At 42.7% G+C, this 22,541-nt stretch overlaps 2 protein-coding genes across 9 annotated transcripts in view; both read right to left on the bottom strand.

Annotated features, from left to right (window-relative positions):
* Positions 1-1,541: 1,541 nt before the first annotated feature.
* On the bottom strand, positions 1,542-2,251 carry LOC117733753 (transcription factor HES-5-like). Its single transcript, XM_034537613.1, has 2 exons — positions 2,087-2,251; positions 1,542-1,976 (listed from the first exon to the last, which is right to left on the bottom strand). Exons 1-2 carry the CDS (start codon positions 2,249-2,251, stop codon positions 1,542-1,544), a joined length of 600 nt encoding a protein of 199 aa, XP_034393504.1.
* Positions 2,252-6,659: 4,408 nt separating this feature from the next.
* The window catches only part of ubr4 (ubiquitin protein ligase E3 component n-recognin 4), a 48,811-nt gene continuing 32,929 nt past the window's right edge, over positions 6,660-22,541 (bottom strand). For 6 of the 8 annotated variants that reach the window (XM_034536625.1, XM_034536621.1, XM_034536624.1 and 3 more), the window contains exons 62-104: positions 22,133-22,366; positions 21,898-22,047; positions 21,562-21,789; positions 21,389-21,467; positions 21,030-21,272; positions 20,682-20,850; positions 20,315-20,459; positions 19,849-19,934; positions 19,671-19,758; positions 19,243-19,436; positions 18,910-19,149; positions 18,664-18,802; positions 18,370-18,495; positions 17,849-17,977; positions 17,409-17,758; positions 16,985-17,075; positions 16,720-16,804; positions 16,278-16,405; positions 15,997-16,126; positions 15,706-15,866; positions 15,394-15,503; positions 15,013-15,154; positions 14,626-14,707; positions 14,307-14,480; positions 13,926-14,047; positions 13,618-13,815; positions 13,360-13,440; positions 12,965-13,052; positions 12,680-12,807; positions 12,235-12,342; positions 11,960-12,076; positions 11,637-11,827; positions 11,246-11,419; positions 11,023-11,122; positions 10,632-10,850; positions 10,376-10,489; positions 10,061-10,203; positions 9,854-9,979; positions 9,164-9,358; positions 8,774-8,998; positions 8,368-8,458; positions 7,953-8,115; positions 6,660-7,703 (exon numbers count right to left, since the gene is read on the bottom strand). In XM_034536625.1, the coding sequence (XP_034392516.1) occupies positions 7,639-7,703; positions 7,953-8,115; positions 8,368-8,458; positions 8,774-8,998; positions 9,164-9,358; positions 9,854-9,979; positions 10,061-10,203; positions 10,376-10,489; positions 10,632-10,850; positions 11,023-11,122; positions 11,246-11,419; positions 11,637-11,827; positions 11,960-12,076; positions 12,235-12,342; positions 12,680-12,807; positions 12,965-13,052; positions 13,360-13,440; positions 13,618-13,815; positions 13,926-14,047; positions 14,307-14,480; positions 14,626-14,707; positions 15,013-15,154; positions 15,394-15,503; positions 15,706-15,866; positions 15,997-16,126; positions 16,278-16,405; positions 16,720-16,804; positions 16,985-17,075; positions 17,409-17,758; positions 17,849-17,977; positions 18,370-18,495; positions 18,664-18,802; positions 18,910-19,149; positions 19,243-19,436; positions 19,671-19,758; positions 19,849-19,934; positions 20,315-20,459; positions 20,682-20,850; positions 21,030-21,272; positions 21,389-21,467; positions 21,562-21,789; positions 21,898-22,047; positions 22,133-22,366 (6,351 nt within the window). In that variant the 3' untranslated portion in view covers positions 6,660-7,638. The remainder of the gene's footprint in view (positions 7,704-7,952; positions 8,116-8,367; positions 8,459-8,773; positions 8,999-9,163; positions 9,359-9,853; positions 9,980-10,060; positions 10,204-10,375; positions 10,490-10,631; positions 10,851-11,022; positions 11,123-11,245; positions 11,420-11,636; positions 11,828-11,959; positions 12,077-12,234; positions 12,343-12,679; positions 12,808-12,964; positions 13,053-13,359; positions 13,441-13,617; positions 13,816-13,925; positions 14,048-14,306; positions 14,481-14,625; positions 14,708-15,012; positions 15,155-15,393; positions 15,504-15,705; positions 15,867-15,996; positions 16,127-16,277; positions 16,406-16,719; positions 16,805-16,984; positions 17,076-17,408; positions 17,759-17,848; positions 17,978-18,369; positions 18,496-18,663; positions 18,803-18,909; positions 19,150-19,242; positions 19,437-19,670; positions 19,759-19,848; positions 19,935-20,314; positions 20,460-20,681; positions 20,851-21,029; positions 21,273-21,388; positions 21,468-21,561; positions 21,790-21,897; positions 22,048-22,132; positions 22,367-22,541) is intronic. The other 2 variants (XM_034536626.1, XM_034536622.1) reach the window with 1 other exon arrangement.

Genomic DNA, 22,541 nt, shown 5'->3' on the forward strand with positions numbered 1-22,541 from the left:
AAACTTTAATGATCCCCATGTGGGAAACACTGGGGCAACGATGAAGATCAAAGTCGGTGAAGTAAAAACCTTCCCTGAGCATCATTAGTTCTATTTTTGAACATACAGGTGTTTTAATCCCATTTGTTGAAGGACAATTAGGTCATTCAGATATATCGTACAGGAAAATGTATAATCCATACTGCAAACAAAGCAGTGTACTTCCAAACACACATTTACATCCATTAACTATACTACGACTATACTTTGTGCAGCACCACTGTTCAGCTCCTGAACCTCTACATGTATATATTATTATATTGCCTTTTATTTGGTACAAGAATAAATACAATTTGGTTTGTGCGTTGACGGATGCAATTCTTCAGAATAAACCATTTAAAGTGTGTTTTCTGTTCAAATATGATTCCACTGACCTATCGGGCCTCAATGGCAGCAAACAAAGTGACTATGCAGAGTTAGAGTTAGCTATGATTACCTGACAAAGTAGCACATTTTTTAAATTATCCAAAAAGAGTGCTACAGGACTCCTCTACCAGGACTCTCAATCTATCCATTGATTTCTATGGTGTTGTTCCCTTGAGCAAGGCACCCTTGTGGAACTGCTGTTAGTTGAGTGCTGTGCTGATACACTCTCTGTGTGAATGGATATATGTCTATTTTTCCAAACTTTGACCAGAACACAAACTCTACCTTCTCTCCTCGTCAACTCATTCAATCATTCACGACTTGATGTCAGCACTAAAACACGACCTACACTTGTTCAGCACTGCAGTTCTCTGAGAAAATAAAGACGCCAGTATTGTTTATGCTTGTAAAACTTCTCGTGAAGTTTCCCATTTATTTTTCAAGTTCAAAGGCACACTTCTCAAGGAAGCAATTCAACAGATTGATGTCAACATAACATGCCTTTATAAAAGGTATTCACACATCCATTATGAAAATGAAAACTGAACAGTAAACAGGTACACATAGGCCAAATAATGGTTACACATAGTCATAATTAAGTATAATCATAATAAGATTTACAGTAAAAATGAATCCATAGGATCCAATTAAAGGATGTTGTTGATTCATCAGCACCAAGCTGATGCCATGTATCTGTCACTGATACTTAGTATCAGAGACAGACAGTAGATCAGACACATAAATCAAACAGTGTCTCAGACACTTCAATAGTTTCAACCCCATGTGGGTGTTACAACACGACAATTCAGTGACGTTTGCAAAACAAACAAACAAAAGTATTTTTTCCCCACAGGAACAAGAGTAAGCACTTTAAATTGTAAAGCGTATAATGTGTATACACACGGTGTACATACTTAGTAAAACCTGATTATTTCAGTCCTTCCAAAGGAATACTGGCACATTGTGCCCATTTCGCCACACTAGTAAAACACTCAACAATATTGAATCTCCTGCCAAAGCAAAAGGAAACAGACTTCAATAAGTCTTCAACTTTCTGTCTGTGACGTTCACAGACTTAGTTCTCTCTCTCTCTCTCGCTCTCTCTCGCTCTGGGAGGAGGTGATGCTGCCTCCATCCTACCAGGGCCTCCACAGGGCGCTGCTGGCCTGTCTCACACGCTTGCCGGAGCTGATCTGATGGAGCGGCGAGCCGGGAGGGGAGAGGGTGCAGGGAGCGTGGCTGGACGCCTGCAGGCCCTGGAAGTGGCTGAGCAGCCTTCGGTGGGCCTGAGTCTGGACCTCGCAGTGTGACAGGAAGCTGACGGCCTCCTGCACGCAGCGAGAGTAGCTGTCGCCGCCCGCCATCGGGCCAGAGGTCACGCCGGCCTTCTGCTGCTGCTTCTGATGCTGCCAGACTCTCAGATAGGACACGGCCATCTCCAAGATGTCCGCCTTCTCTTGCTTAGAGTCGGGCTGCTGCCTGACGAACTCAGGACTAAGCAGAGATTTCAGCTGCTCGATGCTGGTGTTGATGCGGTCTCTGCGCAGTTTCTCCACCATTGGCTTTCTCATCTGAAAAGATAGAAGAAAAATCATTTAGAATATGAAATCACGCTTTTTTTCATAGCATATGAACACTATTCAACAAGGGAGTTATGTGACTTTGTAGAAATCCAATTTACCTTATGAGCAGGAGCCAGGTGTTCCTTAGGATAGCTTGCTTGTCCAAAAACAGTGGGTGCCATAGCTGTCAACTCAGCGCGTTCCTGCTCGGTTCGAAGAGCCAGTTGAATCTGAGCTGCCTTCTCTTCTGCCTGTGCCCTGTATTTATACGCCCAAATCTCCATATGAATGTGTGGGTCTTGGGCTTGTTGGAGTTTCTCACAGTCCCCCGTCCAATGAGAGCGCTGGGAAGGGCTTTGAGGAACGCAGGGCTGCCACATGCTCAATGAAGTGTTTATAGCCGTGGGGACAATGAGTGTGTCTCCGGGGAGCAGGTGGAGGAATAGACTGCGAGAGAAAGAGTGCGCTGGGGAGGGGTGGGGGTTTGTGGGGGGGATGTCGCTGGGAGACTGACCCAGTGCTTGTGTTGATATGGGAAAGTGGTGACCCCAGAGGGAAGCACGCCGCTGTCTCATGTCATCTCAACCGCCACATAATTGAGCACAAAGTGCCTCTGGCACCAGGCACACGTGGGTGTTACGGAGGGCCAGCCATTAGAAAAGACCAACATGCAGCCACTTCCACCAGTTTGACACGGCAGACTTTCCTCGTGGAGATGAGACGTCTCAAAGAGGAATAGAAAAAGTTTAGAGGCTCAAATCAAATCTACTTGATGAAGAAAAGTGTCTTATTTTGGCCCACACAGTTTTAATAGGACAATATCTTTACTACATTTTTGTTTTGTTTGTTCTCTTCTCACTGGTTTGGAGTGGGCAGAATGGACTTTAAAGATAATAATTATTTAAACTTTATAATGTAAACATCCATCATATTTTATAGACCGATTTCCTGATTGAACTATCGTACTGTTTCCGGTATAAAAAGCCATTATCACTTACATTACAGATGCTCTCACTCCACATAAGTGTTACTGAAAAATCAACACTTTATACGTTGCTTCTAAAAATGCGTTTGAAGTTCAGTCTGTCAAGTCTAATTTAACGGTAGGTGAACATGATTTAAACTGTAAGACAAGAAACCTGCTTCAACTGTTAACATCTTAACAGTCTCCACAATCCCAGCACATGTTCACACATCAGGCAATAATCCTTATTATCCTTCCCCCACCTCACCCCCCCACCCCGCCCGCATACTCATGCACACAGCCACACTCTCATTCACTTTCCCTCTCCCCACACACACACACACACACACACACACACACAGCTGGCTGACCTGCCTGCCGCTGGCCACGTCTCAGTCACACGCTCCCTTCCTGCCAGTGTGGGACGTGGGAGCCGCTGTGGTCCCAGGCTTCCCACACTTCAGTGTTAATGACACTGAGGCCGGCTGCACAAAGGAAGTGTGCCCCATCGAACAAAGATTGAGTGACCAACCCCCCTCCAACCCACACACACACACACACACACACACACACAGACAGTGCTGTCGACAGGGCTTCCAGGCACACCATCTGGACGGATAGTACGCTATTGTCAGCCAATCAAGCATGGGAGACGCTCACCGTGAGAATTGGAGAGGCTGAAATAGAGACAGAAAGTTAAATAAGAGAATAGGCTGTGTGTGTGGAGAGAGGGATACCTCGTGCACGGTTTGCTCACATTAGTTTTCATGGTTTGGGCCTAAAAATGATAGCTGCACAAGATAAAAAAGTGGTAAATAGTTGATTTGGGAAAAACACACACAAGGACTGGCAAGCTAATACACTATAATAGCGTAATACTCTGTTGTGAGAACGCATGTGATGATTTTAACAGATAGATGAGATTTAAAAGGCAACTTTATCTACATTTTACATTCTACATGCCATTCAACTTTAGATGAACATCTATTCCCACCACGTTTGTTCAGATACTTCTCGGGACGTCCTCAGACTGACATGTTTCCTCCATGTTCCCACCACATATCACTCCCATTCGATACAATAACGAGGACATCTCCCTCGTTGTGGCGCATCGGCAGAGCGACAGGAGTTCAACGAAGGGCCCCTCCCACCTGTTTGTTTGGATTGGGGCCATTGTGCCCCATGAATTCAACTAATTTATTCACATCCTATTGTCATAACACTGCTTTGTGATTGGCCAAACACTGTGAGAACCAGCATCACATTAAATCGATGGGATAGTTGGTCTAAGTATATAAAGGAGGACGTTGCGGTGGGTGAAATCATAACTCTGACCGCCTCTTGTAACCAACACAGGCCTGGACTGACTGCGGATTCACCATGAGGGATCAGCACACAACGTAAGCTCCAATGGAGAACACTCGTGTGTCGAAGAAGTTCATTGGACTAATTTCTTTGAACTTCTATCTCAGTCAAGGTCATTCTGGGGTCATAGCAATGTTTTGTTATCAGGACCACGACTTGATACAGGAATTTGACTCTCGAGTAATTATTCATGTTAAATTGAAATCTTGCTTTGGGGCAGATGATCAAAGTAATCTGTTAGGGTCAGTTCACCCAATTTATTTATATTGCAAATTTGTTTTTATTTGCCAGCTTTTGAGATTTCTGTCACACCCCGAGACAATGGAGGTGGATTTTTGTTGAGAAAGCACACGAACAACCTCTTTTCTTGGGCTGTGTTTTCAATCGATGAAGGGTCTGTGGAGTATCCAAACTGACAGGGACACTAAATCTGGGAAGACGTTTGATAAATCAATGACAGGAGCATCACGAATGAAACTCCATTCACCTCCTTTGGGTGAAGGCAGCAGGAGAACCGAGCCTTGAAATGGCTCTTCAGTTGAGGATTTCTGTAAACGGCTCCATTTAAATCTGGTGTCAATTCAGTGTGTTCAGCATTAATCTGATGTTTCCCCCTTTTGTTTTCTCCTCAGCATGTGTAGGATGATGGTTTTGGAGAGGAAGTGCACAGACAGAGCAGTGAAACTCCGCTCAGCAGTGGAGAGCCAACTCAACACTGGGGTGTCCAGCTCCGACGTGTGGGACAAGACGGTCTCTTTCTTCACAGTGAAAAAGGCCTTCATTTTCCATAACGGCTACACCAAATCCTCCAGAGAGGCCATGCGGCTGTTCCCCTCGCCTGCTGAGGACGTGGCACCGCTGTGCTGCCAGTAACAAGTGGACACACACATGAGAACACCATGAAATGAGGTGGGATAGGTGGGATGTGTGGGACTGTGTGTCCACAAGCTTCGTAGTAACAAACATTGTCAAGGAGAAGCTTCAAATGGAAATCATTCTTCAGATGAAAAAGGACGTTTTCTGTCGGGTGCTTCCACTCCACAGAACGTGGAGAAGGAAAAGATGGGAGCTGTGTACCATATACACTGTGATTTTATTGGTCTTTAAATGTGCATTCTATGCTTTAAGCCTTAGTACTCCTTGAAACTGGTCACCTAAAGACCATGTTGCCAGGTTTCTTTTAACGAAAGCCATATTCCTTTGTATGAAAGGGAAAATGTGTATGCCAATGCATACTTTGTTTTGTAAATGTTTTTACATTGTTTCGAGTAAACTCATTTTAGTTGTCATAACTGAGATGTGCAATATGTGCTTCATATATATGAAAGTCAAAAATAAAGTGATAATGTTTTTCTAACATTTGCAGTTTGTGTTGAAAATTATTTTTGAACACTAATAATAATGGTAGATTATTTCGACAAGACATACATTTAACCATTAATGTATTCAGTTCAGTGGTTATAATAGTTTTTATTTGGTTTACAGAGATTAAGAGCTTCATATTAGTGTCTTAATCAAACTCGCCCTCTAGTGGCCCTTGTACTACGATACCGCAGCTTTTCTCTCTGGACTCAGAGGTAGTCGACAGGTGTTGATGTTTTTTTCTTGAGCTGGTGTGAGCCGCAGGAGGACGCTAGGGAGTAGAATAAAGGATATGGAGTTTTTGGATCGATGTGATCAGACTGTTGGCAACCCAGGTGTGCAGTTGTATTACATTAGAGTAGATTTATCTGGAGCCTTTAACACTTTAATGCCCTGCTTAAGGATCCACGCTTGGGGAAATGATATTCAAAAGGCAATGCATAAAGGTTGCCGTTGTAAGCCAAAGCTGCATTTGACCCTTTAACTTTAGACAGATAATGTATTTTTTTTTCAGAGAAACCCTTAAGTAATGAACAACTTCAGTGGTTAATTCAAGTAATACAAATCAAACTGTTATGCTACGTTCACACCAAAAAGCATTATACACCATTATACACATTATACCACTCAAAGATGTTCATTTCAATAATTGTCTGTTAAGTCATTCCAGTGATTGGGCCGTTATGGTACACATAATAAAGTGGGTGTCTGTGGAAACATTCCCGGAAGAAGTCTGGAAAGTGAGATCGAAAAAAAACAATCTGCAATTAGCGCTTAACGTCAAATGTGCTGCCAAAGAGAGAGCAATGCATATCTTCGAGATTTTAACTTTAAAATTAGCATTTTAAAACACGTCTATTCTGCCTCCTGAAGGGCCTTTTACCCAGCAGACATCACATAGCTGAGGTGTTATTACTAATTAATAACAACAAATGTAGGTTTGTTGGCCCAAGAAATAAAGAAACTGCTGTGGAAGAAAACATTAGTCAAAGAAAACCATATTTTAAGGATATAATGTAGGTCTGTTTTATTATTTAGACAGGTCTGATATTTCGTTGCAACAGATGGAAACTTTCACAAGTCCAAAGTTCACTTTGTCACAAACTCAGTTTTATGGGAAAGAAAATTAAACAAACTTTTATTCATTGTTCTTTTTACCATTTTGCTTCAGAAGATGATAAAAGAAACCTTACGCACACACACTAAATCAAAAATCTTTTCTTTTTGTCCATCACTCAAATTCCAGTTAGAAACTGCAGACCAAACAGCAAGAGCCCCGAAGAAAAGGACAGCTTAGCCGGCAACCATGAGACACTGAAACCTTGTTATTTTAAAAAGCCGGACCAAAACCAAACTTAAATCAAACAATGAAAACAAGATAAAATCAAATGCCACTCGTAACACGTGGCGGGTCAAATCCCAAAACATTTTTAGTAACCATAACATTGCAGCCCAATATTAGGGGAGAGGGGTTTGAAAGCCGAATAGGTTTCCAAGCTAAAACAGAATTCCCTTGTTATTCCCATCAACCAAACAACAGATTTTATTCTCTCAGACAGAACAATGGTGAAGTTTCATGTTTGTTGGCGATAACAGCCGTGAACCAGAAACTAAACAAAATGTCTCTGGTTTCAATCACCAGTCGTCACCAACTCTGGACTGAAGCGAACTGAATCAGAGAGGCAAAGTGTAAATTCTGTTTTAGTGAATTCTAACAACAGCATTGTGTTTGTGTGTTAAACGTTAGAGATGTTGCCAAAAGTGGATGAGTTTTTAGACTACACATAGTTTCAGCTTAAAGTTAATTTGAAGATGTCACACTGGGGAGGGAGTGGAGTAAGAGGCAATGTGTATACTGTGTGTGTATGTGTGTGTGTGTGTGTGTGTGTAAAAAGAGAACATCTTTTTTCAGTTGGTGTGTGTCCCAACTGTGTTTGCAGGGCCGTTGTGTGTTGGAGGGGTGTGGGCTGAGGTTGGCCATCAGGGCAAAGAGTTCAACAAATCCTGCAGGAAGAGGTCTGGGTCTGCGATTTCAGAAAGAAGACCTGGAAGAGAAACATGAAGTCAAGTCTCTGAATAAAATTCATGTTCCAGTTTAGAACTTTAATGTCAGGAGTCAAGACTAGAGCTGCACCAGAGACCGTCCCAGTTCAACCACATTTCTTTAATTAATTAATTTCCAAATGAATTCTGATTTTGAGTACAATTTGAAGCAAAAGCCTAAAGAATATTTCTATTTTGATAACAATTGAGAAGGTATAAAGGTTATCAGGAATGTATGTATGTATACTGACCTACAACATCACAGAACTCTGACAAGGACTCAGCTGGCATGAGTTCATCCTGGAAGGCCCTGAGCACGCGCTCTGAGGCCTCGTAGATGGGCATGTCGTTGTGACGGACATATTCTGCTAGCGAGAAGGACCAGCCCCCCTCTGTGTTGCTGGTGGGTACTTTCTGTACGGCCAAAGAGAAGAAATAGAGTGAAGACTACAGTCAGCTCTGTGTTTGCCTTCACTGTCAAGCCTTTGATTAAATGTCAAAATTGATTCATTGTTAAGCACCTGCAACTTCACTGAGATAACAAAGAAATGATTGATCAGTGCCCAATCGTTCACAGCATCCAAACAAAAACAAGAACAGAAAAGCATCCGAGTTAAGTTTGTGGCATCAACATGCCCAGTAGCTCTGAGATTGTAACATATTTACCCTAAACATGTCGTAGACCAGATCCACCAGCGCCCAGAAGAGAAGAGGTGAGCGATAGACTGCATATTCCTTTGGTGCTTTATCTGTGAGTCTGATGATAAAAGTGAACAAGAGGGTGATGGTAGCGATAACTTGTATTTTCACAAAAGAAATCTAACATACGGAGCATTACAGGTGTTAATCTTTAGGTATCTCACGCTTCGATTCAAAATAGATTCTCTATTCACTACGTAGGAGTGCAGATTAAAGGATCTCCTCCAGTTCAAATTATAGTATGAATGCAGAGTAAAGTGTGTATAGGATTAAAGAGTTGTATGTGTTTTATTGATTGCAATAATGTAATCACAAGAAAGCAAAAGGTAAAATAGTAGCAAAACAAAAAGGAAAAATTAGTTCAGTGTCCTACTTGTTGCTGCAGACTGCTGAGACCTTGTGGGCGTGTGCGTTGACCAGGAGTCTTCGTAGGAAGTATAAACGTGAACTCCTCCAGCGTTCAGGCGGCATGATGTGCATGGCCAAGATGGTGAAATAGTGGGGCCCTTCAACCTCGTATGAGCTTTCCACCCATTTTTCACATGGTTGCTCCTGGAAGCTCTGCAGGTTCTTCTCCTCTCGGGACGTCGCCCTTGTACTGCGGAGCAGCAACGTGAGATGAGGAGGGAAATAATGAACTATACCAGCTGAATGGTTGGTCAAATAGGCTGACGTGTTAGTGTTTGTATGTTATCTAGCAGCCGATAGACAATTTCATTTAATTTCTGTGGTGAGACATATTTTCCATTGAAAGGCTACTTACGTGTTGAGGACGTAGAGCACAGTGTGGATGATGTAGGGGATGAGGTGGATGTTGCTCTCTCGTCCTCCTCCTCCTGTGTCCACGCTGAACGATTGTTCAGTAGCAAAGCGGAGGAACAGCAGTTTGGTGTCGTGGATGTTGAGTTGGTACGTTGGCTCCCGCTGGCCTGTGCACTCCTGCAGATATGTGTTGTGCCTGTGCGCCAGAGAGAAGTCCAGTTGGGAATGATTTACTGTGAGCCACACAAAGCAACGTGTTTCTGAGTCTACGTGAAGATGTCTGCTAGTTCAAAGTTTGCTGGCCCTCTCCCACTAAACGCTGGCGTATTGAGGCTGCTGCGCATTACACAGCGTCTTCCTGACACCCCCCGCGGATCCCACCACTGCAGCCCAAACCGTATTCAAAATTAATGAGGGCTGGCGTTTTCGAGACAGTAGGATCTGCTGTTAATGCAGCCCGCGTAGGCTTATTATATCCGGTTGCAATAATCATGAACAATACATATTTAATGTTCATCATTATATGTATATATATTATGTATACATATAATGGGGGACACAGACATTGCAGTACTGCCGGCATCAAACCAAACATGAACAATTGGTCTACAACAATGCACAGTGTCAAGTTGTGGTTTTGTTAGATGACTATACAGTGAAACCCCTTGTGTGTGCCGATGGATGATTCTACCTTGCTAAGCACGTAGCAAAGGCCGATTCTGGCACATGTGGGCCCCACACAGGAAGCAGCCCGTTGCATTTGGTGTTGGCGTTCTGGAGAGCAGCACTCTCCCATTCCTCTCGCCCACGAGCCAGCCTGCCCCAAGGGAAAAGATTAATTAATTATTATTAAATGGCATTCTAAACATCGGCAGGTACATGATGGTATTGGTGCTACCTGACAGCTGCCAAATGGCAGTCATAGTGGACGATGTTAAAGTGCGACACAGTGCTGTAGCCCTGCTGCTTCCTAGGCTTGTTTTCAAAGTCCTCCAAGGCCACTCGCTTCGTAAAAGTGTAAATACCCAGGACTTTGGTTGGCTGGGACAAAGAAGACAAAGACATGTTAATTTAAAACACCATAAGTCGTACTTCGTATTCAGGGATTCAGAACGCTAGCTGATACTTCATTGTGTCTGCCTACTTTGGCAGCTGAAACATAAAATAATGTAATCAAAATTAAAGAAATATTTCCATAATCATGCATGTGTACCTGAAACTTGTAACCTTCTCTACAGATGCAGCAGGTCAAGCCCGGCTCCTCTATCAGCTCCTCCATTTGCTTCAACAGCGAGGTCTTGGTCACCACCTGACCCTTCTCATTGGTCTGAAGGGTGAACACATAAAAACACAACAATATAACCCTGGACTGTGTTAATGAAACAAAGTGTCAGCGGCAGAGATACAAAAGAACACCATTTAAACAAAAGGAGAAAAATGAAAAGTTAGATCAAAGAAGACAGGCGTACCGTCATGCCCAGTGTTCCCAGGGCCTTCTGTCTCATGGCCATGGCCATACGCTTCTTCTCAGATCTGGTCTCCCTGCGGGCTGCTTCAATCTTCAGGTTGACATCACTGTGCTCCCTCAGCGCCTCTAGAAGGTTTTCCGCCAGCGTGCCGATGCCTTCATCACTGGATACCTGCTCCAGCTTATGCAAGTTGGTTATTGAATCTGTGCCTATCAGCACCTGAACAGAAGATAAGACAACCAGTCATGTTAGGCAGGCAGCTTGTTTGCCAAAGTATTGTTGATGCAGAGTTTGCGAACGGTGTATAACAGGTTTAAATGGCTTTCTCAAGCTCACTCCTCCATACATTGGAACATTAACGATATGAAATGAGTATATTAAGGTTTAGTACCTGTGTGGGAGGATGCTGGGTTGCCAAACCCCGGAGCAATCTGAGAATGAAGGGTAGAGCTGGTCTGGAGAGGAACTTCTTCCAGACATCTGCATCCAGACTAATTAGAGAGTGCAGAACAAGAAGAACATGGCTTTATCAATCAAGCACACATATTTTAACATATCAATGGTATGGCTATACTATCTCTGGGCATATATCTGGGAGATGTAAGGAGACCTACTTTTTGGCATTGGGGATATGCTTCTTCATGTAGTCCAGTGCAATCTGCGTGATTCCTTTCTGGAGAATAAGATCTTTCAGCTGATGGCCGTTGATGTTATTTTTGATCCCAGCAGCAATTTTACAGAAGCAATCCAAAAACACTTTGTCTTCTGCACTATGCTCCTCGTCGTACCTTAGAAAACAAAGCCAGGGGTCAATTATACTTATTCATAAACTATAAAAACCTGAAGACTCTCGGAACATGTGGTGGTTCTCAGGGTGGCACAAATGTATCTGAAATGATCAGCCTGGTTTAATAATAGCTGTAAATGTTTCTATCCATCCAACATTATTCATCTTAAAACCTTCAATGTGTGTTTATTTGTAAGTAGAAGCTGAGTGCTGCCCACTTGTCAAAGCTGCAACATGGTTTGAACCGTTCCACCAAGATTCTCATCTTCTCCAGTTCCCCAAAGGACAGGTATGGGATGATGCGCAGCAGCCCCTGCAGCACGCTGGGGTTGGAGCGCACAAACGGGGTGTTGATCTGGTCCAACAACATGACCAGCTGATCTTTGTCTCCTGTCAGCAGCAGGTTACCCTGCAAAAGACCAAACCGTGTCCATTTGATTTACAGTTACAATAAGTTAGTTTTTTTACAGGTTTTGATAGTATTATGATGATGTCAAGCATCCGCTTGTTTACTCAGAAGGCTGAGTCTGGTTTTGCTTACCTTGTCCTCTGAAATCTCTGCATTGGCTTCGTCCAGAATAATCTCCATGATGCTCAGAACCTGCTCCGCTATGGAGGCGCCACCACTGTCCTTACTCTCCTGTTCTGCCACTAAAGCCTGAGGGGAAATGGGGTTTCTTATAACACTGAAAGTAACTGGTAGACTGTAGTCCGTCTACAAATTTAAATTTGATTAATACAATTGCACCAGAATCACTCTCCTACCAACTAATCAGACTACACAACACAATTGTATAAAGCCAATGTAACTCTCACCAGGTTCAGTGTTCCCAGCATGACGTTGAGTGTGTTCATTTCCGGTTTGACCAGCCGCTGCCTGTTGATCTTCACTTTTACACAATAACTGAACAACTTGAGCAAAACCTGTAAGTGAGACAGATGCACACGTGTCACTCTGCAGCTCCGCTGTTGGTGTTTATGGAACTGCACATGGGATTATTGCGTGAAACACTTTTGTAACCAATGTTTTCTGAATATGTAAAGTATAAGTACAGTGTAAAAATAATCCATGTCAACTAAAGGAGAGAAATTGTGAGCTTAAGCTTGAAAATCTGATACAATTTCAGACTCATCAACTTTCGAAATACATACTTTTATTATTATTGTATGTAGAAGACAGTTGAAATGTCTAACATATTTCAATATGCTTTAAAAGGTCAGAAAACAAACAATGATCAAAATTGTATTGCAAAGGGCTTACTGTGAGAAGATGTCTTCCTTGTTTAAAATCTTTGATTCCAGAGAGCCGGTTGAGCATACACTCCAGTCCTCCACACTGTGCCATGACTCCTGCCATCTTGTACACCTCCTCATCATCCTCCTCTTCATCTGTTATATGGTGAGATAAAACAAATTACATGTTATTCCAGTACCCTTTTAAGGTCTTGAATACAGCCTTGAGGCTACTGGCTTACACACAGGTAAAACAGCATTAATATGTGCAATTTCTAGGACAAACATACTGTAAATGAATTGTAAATCTAACCTGTGGTTGAGTCCAGTGACTCTATGAATTCCTCGGTGGCATCTCCCAGCAGACCTCTCATTCGATAGATGATTCTCATTGGCTCACCCTTGGAGAAAAAAGCCAGCCATGACTAACAGTAAAGTAAAGGCCTTATTGCACTATTTAGAGAGCTGGAAGTATTTAAAGTCCCAGTGAAACGGAAATTTGAGCATCTTTAGCTTCTGTAGTGGGATGTATTTCAAAGGAAATGCGACAACTAAAAAGGGGGGGGGGGCTTGATTGGATTTTTTGCGTCACCACTGAGTGCATGATGAGTAATCAAACATATGAAAACAGACCCTAAAGCTGCTTTAACTTCCATTCAAAATGTTCTTAAATCAAACATTTACTGTCAAACTCATTAGGACTCTTACCTCATTTGTCGGACACCAGACCTTCTTGTAGACTTCAACCACTGACAGATCCAAGCTGATGATTTTGTTGTTTACCAGAAGCTGAGGAAAACAGAGGGGCATCAAAGAAATGTCTTGCAACAAGTCAGCTTTTAGATTTTAAATAAGGAACCATTAGGAATTTGATAAAAAGCTAGTATCAATGCAGGTATCACAACAATAAATACGTTGTGTGTAATAAAATTATATATTTTTTAAGTGACTAAATGCACATTATACCTCCATGCCACTGTCGTCTTCAAGAAGCGCCACCAGGTCGCAGTCTTGGCAGATTTTGTTCTTGATGTCCCTCATGAGAGGGCCAATGCCGGGCTCATTGCTGCTGTAAGGGTTTCCTGGCATGCGGCCCTGCAGAAAGTCCTCCTGCTGAGGATCCTTTTCCAAGGTCACAAAGAACTCTGTCACCTCGTTCTCCTCCTAAACACAAAAGGATGAAACAAAAGCGCCAGATGAAGACAAATTCCTGGCTTCAGCATTATGCTGAAGGACTTTTCTAATTGAAATGCACCAAGGTAAAGGTAACTCACAGGATAGATGATGCTGCACAGTCTCTCAAAAATGAATACAGGTGTCCTGTAGTCATCCAGGTTGTACCGTTTTGCAGTCTCTATGCACACCGCCATGAAGGCCTTGGTTTCAGACTCAGTACCTACGACCAGCAGAACAAGATTTACAATGCTGAGGTTTGTAAATACATAAACAATATACAATGACCGTTGCTGAATTATCTCATTCAAAACATTTTTTGTGCTACTTTTCATTTATAGAAAACAGATGAATAATTTCTATTGGAATATGAAAGAAGCCACAAAAGACTAATTCAAATCATTTCAATTTCTTCTTAATTGTGATTGGAGCCACAAGTTGTGACATGGTGAGATAACTTTGTGTGTTGACTCAGTACAGACCTGTTGTCATGTCTTCCAGCATCTCCAGCAGCATGTCCTGAGTCTCATCGATGAGCTTAGTGCGCTGCACCACCAGTTTCCTCAGACACAAGTAGCCGTTCAGCACTGTGCCAACCAACCTACTCTTGAAATGTCGCTTTATGGACTCCACTTCCACGAAAGAAGAGAGCAGTCCTGCAGTGGCACCGAACACATACAAATCATTAAATATTTAAGAAAAGGCAAAAACATATATATTTTTTAATGATTCCAATGGCTTTGAAAGTCTAATCTCAACCCTGCAGCAGTTTGTAATATTTAATGTCATGTTCAGACATACCAGTCAAGCTCTTGAGGGCGTAGCCTTGTTGTAAATCTGTGCTCAGTGTCGCCTCCTCCAGAGACAGCAGGTTGGCTATTTCCTGAACAGAAAATTAAACGGAGAATTGAAATTTCAATTGAAAAATGTAAAGATCCACTTTTATTGACATCAAGTATGATTTAGACATATGATACCTCTACTCTTATATTGAATAACAGTATAGATATCAAACATGTGATGTAATGAAATTTAATTTAGGTAATGAAAGTACAAAAAACATTTATAAAGTGTATTTCACTGCAGGTACATTTTTCATATGTATTCAAGGAAACCAGTGGACCATAGAGATATTACTATGTTTGATCTTATGAAAAACTAATTATTTTTGAACTTTCGAGCCATTACCTTGGTGATTAAGTTCCCGATGTAGGGAAGGACTCCACGGGCTGCCAGGTAAACCTTCCAGTGTGTTGGCTTGATCAACTTCTGGTACAGACCCAGGTACTCCACGGCACACTCTCCAGCTACACTCAACTCATCCAGATAGCTGACAGAGACGCAGACAGCGAGTCATTTTACACCCAGTGCTCACACCTACTTTGAGTTTCAGCAACACATTTTCCTTTTCTTGATATTAGTTGAGTATTAATACTAACAAACTATATAAACTAACCTTTAGTAAAAGGGGACATTTTTACAGTAAACTCGTGACAATTTATTAACTTTCCTAATCCTGCATAATGTGACATTTCTTTTACTTGCTGGTATTCTGCTCGAGGCTCATACCTGGTGAGCAGGTCCAGGACTTGTTGCTTGCGGCTGGGGATTGAGGTTAGGGCCTCCACAATAGTGCAAGCGGCCTGTCTGGCTGCCTGAGTGGCAGGTGTGAACAGCACCTGCAACAAATACAACTTTAGTAAAAAATATGAATTTAACAAGTTTGTAAAATAAGCTACAAGACATATCAATTCTCAATTTTAAAATGATTGATGATTAAAATGAGCCCTAATTAAATTTTGAACTAAATATATGCCCTTCTGACACTAAAAACAATAACAACATGCAGAACACTAATTGTATTTAAAAAAATTAATGTACCTGTCGCAGCCAGTTGTTGTGGCTCAGTTTGAGCAAGCGAGGGAAGAGGCCTTCCCCTTTTCTGGACCTCATGAACTGCTTCCACTTCCAAGCATACTTCTCCAACAGGTACTGCCTTCGCAACTCAGTTTTCCCCTGAGGCTTTGATACCGTTTCCTGACCTGTGGTTATCAGACAGACTTAACAGTGAAAAGCATATCATCATGGCTGTACATTGTTTCACAGCAAAACAATGAGATAACCATCTTGCTACACATATATTATGTTGATTTGTTAAGACACAGTGCTTACATCTGGCTGGGAGACACTTTTTCCAGGCCTCATAAGATGCTTTGGGGTCCTTCTTGAGCCATAGTTGGGCCTGGGCATGGATTTCATTACTGTAGGGCCTGACTGTGGTAAGGGACTCAATAGCAGCATCCTATAAACAAAAGCAAACATATACTGTTGTGTGAGGGAACATGATACAAACAAGTAGTAACTGTTAGTTTGCATTGTTGCCGCTTGTTAACCTTCTAAAGAGGCCAAAGGAAAACCAGAGCAGTAGCTGAATGGTAGTTAAAGCATATTACCTTGTTCTTCTTGCTCGTGGGAGCAGGGGGCTTGATCAGCTTCTGCAGGATTCTCAGGCACATGAGAGTGATGTTCTCCACCACTACAGGTGTCTTTATATTGACCGACATGAGGAACAGACTGAGGGCTAGTGGGACAAAAAATACAATGCCATTAGATAAAAAGCTAACTATGACCAGTCATAACGACTTCCCTAACATAATTAAGCCTCCATAAGCCAAATAAAACATTGGAACATTTAATGAGGTAGTTCCGAGTGTTAATTCAAGAAACATCAGAGAATCAGAACAGAATTGCAACAATACACACAAGAAAGGGACGTAAGGCCAAAGACAGAAATCTGAAAAAGTAAATCAGATTAGTGCATATGAAGCTCCCCATGAAACTAATCCCCACAGGCCGATACTGTTGGAGCGGATGCGTTAAGGAAATCAGGCTTACCACAACGCAATCGTAACTCCCAGCATCCTCCCTCTTTTGAAATGGAGTCCGTCAGCAGGAGCATTTCATACTGCAGATTACTGACCTGTTGAAAACACAAAGACACCTTCACCTCAAAATGTGAAATGTTTCAACAAAGTTAAACCTGTAAATCCAGGAGCTTTGCTGTTTAAATGAACAAATGTTACATCTCTTTCAATGACAGAATCTCAATGCTTCTTTCACAATATCTTCCGATTCCAGTAGGACAAGTAAGAGGACATACCAGGTCAGGGTTGGCCCAGTGGCCTTTGAGGGCAGCTGACACCTTGGCAATAATGAGATCATTCATCTGTTGAGTGGCATCTGGATGATCTCTGAAGCAAGATAATATGGGAGGAAACAAGAGACAGTAATATTTAATCACCACTGCAATACCCTGTATACATACACGGTTAAATGTAAACAGCAAAGAATTAACCTCGATGTACAGTGTATGCCATCATTCCAACACCTTAATGAGCATTATAACCCAAAGTTCTGCATATAACAGTGAGGGAAACATCTGTCCCTGTACAGTCTCTCAGTTCACGATCTAAAATGCACTTCCCCTGAACGTGCCACGATTCATACACCAAGCTCAAATTATGGAAATGTATACATTTTTACTTAACTCTTCTACTTAACCACAAGATGGGGGAGGGACAAACCTGGTGAGGAGACAGACCAACTGGCGCACCTCCTCCCTCATGGACGCTGTACCTCGCCGCAGGTTGTACTCAAACAGTTCACGGATGAGACCCTGGAGGACCAGGATCTGCCGGAGAGCTGGGTTAGTGGCCAGTGCTCGAAGCAGTGTGATACAGTGACCTGTGACAGCTGAGGCACAGCCATAGCACTTGTTTGAGGAGGTGTGTCCGCAGCCCAGCACGGAGAGAGCACGGTACTGACTGGCGGTGAAGGTGGGCTGGTGGCTGCTGCTGCTGCGAGATGACTTGGTGGCAGCCTCTCTCTGCTGCAGATCATACTCCAGGAGCTCTTTTCGTGATGCAAGCACTTTCTGTAACAAAAAGAAAGGCCGGGTTATGTGTGAGCAGGGGAAAAAAACCAATGCCCTTACTGAGAAAATTTACTATTTTTCCTCTCTAACCTGTATAATCTTGGACAGTTCATCAAATGACGTCTTGCAGTCTCCGCTGTACTCTTGAGCCAGCTGCTGAATGTATCGGTTCACATTAGCAGAGGACGTACCAAGTCCTGCACCTGCATTAGGGTCATCCTGAGGGCAACGCAGGAAAAGAGAAAATTATAAACACAAAAAACAGGCTTCAAATCAACATTTCCAAAGTACACAACTACAAAGTTGGAAAAAAAATATTGTTACTACTATGATGACCGGATGTCACACATTGGCAGTTCTGCTAGAGGGATTAATGAAAATGACATGATGTATTACGACCAGACCAATACTGATGGTCAGCTGCTATCAAAGTCTTTCACAAGAGTTTCACATTTGTTGAGAAAATATTTTGGAAAGACAGGTATGTGTATGATTTATCAGTGACACATTTCAATTAATAGCAAATATGGTCAAAGAGACCTCCTTCACATATTTGTATGCCTCAATTTTGACTCGTAAAAAATACTCTTCAGGCCTCTCTTGTGTCTGACCTGTGGTTTCTCTGGTGCAGCCTCATTGACTTTAGACAGGAGGCTCTCCAACTGGGGCCGGTGGCCCATCAGCTGGTGGTAGACCCGGTCAGCTTTGTCCAGCAGGGTGTTGATATTGGTCACAGCCTGCAGGAAAATATTATTATATTAAGAGATGCAGAGTAAAGAATAGCACATAGTGATGCAGATCTACTTCCTCAACAAAAAATGAAGAAAGAACTTAAGATTTGCTATGCAAGCTCATTTTTTAAAATGGCAACCCCCCTTCCTATTCACACAAAAGTGGCTGCTCACCTTTTTCCTGTCCTCCTCATTCTCAATGGGATCCACAGCACAGCAAGGTCTGGCATATAGCATAAAGTCAAATCTGGCATATTTGCAGAAACCGCAGGCATTGCACAGGAAGGGGTCTTTTTCATCGTAGTTGATGGACCTAATAGACAACAACCACCAATTTAAAATACAATCAACTTCAAAGACTCCAATCAATTCCACACTTTCCTCCATTTTTCAGACCGGCAGAGGAGACCTGCTGCTTACCTGCACTTGTGGCACTGATACACGTTTTCACCGCAGTTGCCACACACCCCAGGGTTGGCTGGCACAGAGGCACTGCAGCGTGGGCACTGCAGTGTCTCAGTGGAAGCCTGGTAGTTCTCGTAAAAATCGGAGAACTCGATCATGAGGTTGGATGCGACGATGGGTAAAGGAAGGTCAATCTTCACCTCGGTTTGTCCTGGGGTCAGCTGAACTTTCTTAGCTTTGTGCCAACGAGCAGGCCTAAGAACAGAGTTAAGTTGAAAGCTTTTACTTCATACGTTCAAGTGAGAGTGAAACTGTGGCAAGTGGCTACTAACTAAACTTTGAACATACTTGTTCTTCAGCTCCACAATAGCCTGTACAGTCCTGTTGTTGTAGTAGAGGTTGATGGTGCGGACCATTTTGGTGCGTTTGAGGTCACCGATTTTCACTGTGACTTTGCTGATGGTGTGGCTGCCAATGAGCTTGACAACCTGCTGTGTTGTGGTGTAACGGGTGTCCACTTTGATCGATGAAAGTTTTATATTCTGGAGGACAAACACAAGACAATGTTTAAAACAGTAGACTGATGCAGGGTCCTACAAAGGCCCTGTGGCAAGTATTCTCGTGACTTGACCTTGTTCTATCTGCATATTTGTAGTTCGCCATGGAACGTAACTAATGCAAAAGCCATGCAATCTTACAAATGTGTAAAACTCTGCAATGGAATTGTAATAGCTAAACATAGTGTACTTTATGGCTAGAGGTTGTGTTGCACATACTGAGAAGGGAACTTCTGGATTGTTGCACACCAAGCAGGGGTCACTCTCAAGAAAAAATCCATCAAACTCCACTAAACCAGACAGAGTGCTGCAGGAGAAAACATAACATCATTACATTTGCATGTACTACTTGAAATTGCATTCTCCTTGTGAGAAGATAGCATGTGTGTAGACCTACTTGTAGATGTTCGAGTTGGGGTGATTAGTCAGGATATGGTTCTGTGCCCTCAGGATTTCAACAGCTTTCTGGGAATACTCCTTCAGCTAGAAAAAAAAAAAAAAAACATTTTAAACTATTTTACACACTTTGCAGCATTTTCATTGCTAGCTATATATATATATATATATATATATATATATATATATATATATATATATATATATTAAGCAAGATAGCCCAGCTACATTAAGGCATAGCCAAACAACAGTCTGTAAAATACAGAAAACCATTATTGGGACAAATAAGAGACTATGCAGCCATGGAAGGACTCAAATCCCACATAAGACTCACAAACCGCATTGTCGGGCAAAATAACAAACAGCAAGAAGTATAGTTCCAAAGTCAGATTTTATGATCTGAACTCATGACATTGACTTTACAAAACAAATAGTACAGCCATAGCTTGTGAGTGCTTCAAACAGACCTTTTTCTCAGTCTGAGGGGTTTTGAGTGAGAAGTATCCAAGAAGGTCGACAAACTGGGCAGCTTTGCGGCCATACGCAGGCAGCTCAGGCCAGATGGCCCAAGTCAGTTCCAGCAGCAGCTCCTGCTGAGATTTACTGGAGTTCCTACAGAGAGATTCACATGCCAAGGATAGATTTTCAGCATTTAGTAATATATTTATGCTTTTCTTCATGGGTGCTATAACTTAATGTTTAGTCACATTAGTCTAGAATGTGGTTGAGGCAGTCTTGAAGCATTTAAAGAGGCTGTCTTGTGTAATTAGGCTCACTTTGGGGTTGAGTCTAAATGTTCTATCTATGTCTCAATGTGTTAGATATCTATCGTACCTGTAAATATGAAGTGCCAAGCAGTGGGCTTGCCAGCGCACAGCAGATGAGTTTGACTCCAGCAGGAAGCAACGCAAGAACTGGATCAGTGTCTCCTTGTCTGCAAACTTGTTAAGCTGACTGACCAAAGCCATACACAGCTGATCCTCCTGGCTGCCAACTCCATCACCTGTGGTCAGTCCGCAAAGATACGACAGTGAAGACACGAGCACTTACTATACATTTTTGATATCTAAATGTACTGTGTAGGTTCATCGGGTGGTGGATGCTCAAGCATATTCCAACATTTAATGCGTGTTAAACAAGAATAACTAGAATATAGTTTGAGGAAGTGTGTTGTTGCCTCACCCTCTTTGTCTTTCTCTTTGTCCTCTTTTTTGCTCTTTTTACTGGAGGACTTGCTTTGAGAGGACTGCGAACCTCCTGTCTGTCCAGCACTACTGGAGCCTCCTCCCGAGAATGATGAAGAGGATGAAGAAGAGCTGGCCAGCACCTTACTGCCACACAGGGCACAGGAGAGCAGTTGCAGAAGTACTGGGGAAACTCCCTCATCCACTAGGAAGCTAACCTGGAGCAGGAAGTACAACACAGCTGGACAGAGAAGAGAAACAGATGATGTGAGGGAAAAGAGACCCAAACTATGTAAAACGTACAACTAACACTTAAAAGGTTAGTTTCCAGTCAAAAGATGATCTGCAACAACTTACAGTCGTCCTTCATGCAGAACTTCTGCCAGTTGATCGTCCTCTGAGTGGCAATTTCAGCACAAGCTTTCAGATGTTCCATCTGCACCAAGAGAAGCAAGTTACACTTAAGCACAGAAAGTTAAAAGTCAATCCTCTGGATGAGTAGTCTTCATGACTGTTCAGAGGACACTCACCAGATTGATGAGTGTGTCATACTGTAGAGCTGAGCCAGATGTGGCAGTGACCACACCAGCTCGGAGGAAGATGCCCTGCTCCTCCAGGAGCTTCTTGATGCTGCGCACATGAGAGTCAAGAGTGTGCAGATCCCGCAGCTGACGATATTTTTCCTTTGAGCCGCAAATAAACAACAGCAGCTTTCTGACCTGTCTCCTGACAAATGGTGTCTGTTGAATCATAAGATACTGAGGAGAAAAGGGAGACAGAATTAAGGGTCTGTCTATGTCTTTTGTGTAGATAGAGGTTGAAAAGGAAAATCAAATAAACAATCCACTCAGTTCATGAAGCCGTACCTCAGACAGATAGTAGAACCAGGAATGGTCAAAGACAGGAGGCGGGATACGTGGGTTGGTGTCAGCAATCTTCTTGATCTGATACGGCAGCCGGAGCACCATTTCAGTCAACAGCTGGGAGTAGGCTTCAAACACATCAGCAGCGTGTCCCTGATGGTAGGAGCAACAGAGTCAGCTCACATTAATATTCCTTGCGCAAAAATAACTTTAAGTTTTCCGGATAAAGATCTGGTACCTTGACATATTGGCGCAGGAAGAAAGGGCTCATGTCTGGAGGAGAGGAGGCTGTGTGCGGGCGGAGGAGCTGGCTGGTGGTCGCAGGCTCTTCTTCACCCTGTTGGCTCTTCCAGAACTCCAGGAGCGATTTGAGCACGTGCAGACAGTAGTCGATAGCACCGAGGCTGAGCAAGGCCGTCGCTGTGGCGTTTGAAATAAGCGAGGAAGACTGGAAGAGAGAAAGAGCGTGCACCTACCATGTAGTACAATATACAAGCAACTTAGTTTTGAGCAATCATGAAGAAGCTATCCATTTAAAATTCAGTCTCATAGAAAAGTATGTGAGGTATAGAAGTACCTTCTGTGGGTACTTTGAAGTGGCTTTGAACTAACATTGGTGTTCTACTTGTGTTAAGTTTGAACACATT

This window comes from Cyclopterus lumpus, chromosome 7 (genome assembly GCF_009769545.1).
Source record: "Cyclopterus lumpus isolate fCycLum1 chromosome 7, fCycLum1.pri, whole genome shotgun sequence".
NCBI lineage: Eukaryota > Metazoa > Chordata > Actinopteri > Perciformes > Cyclopteridae > Cyclopterus > Cyclopterus lumpus.

Bases quoted from the DNA above. Each gene is read 5' to 3' on its own strand.
- LOC117733753 (XM_034537613.1), bottom strand. From the start codon at position 2,251: ATGGAGATTTGGGCGTATAAATACAGGGCACAGGCAGAAGAGAAGGCA. The intron at 1,977-2,086 runs GTAAATTGGATT...CTATCTTTTCAG, and splicing joins ACCTGGCTCCTGCTCATAAG to ATGAGAAAGCCAATGGTGGA.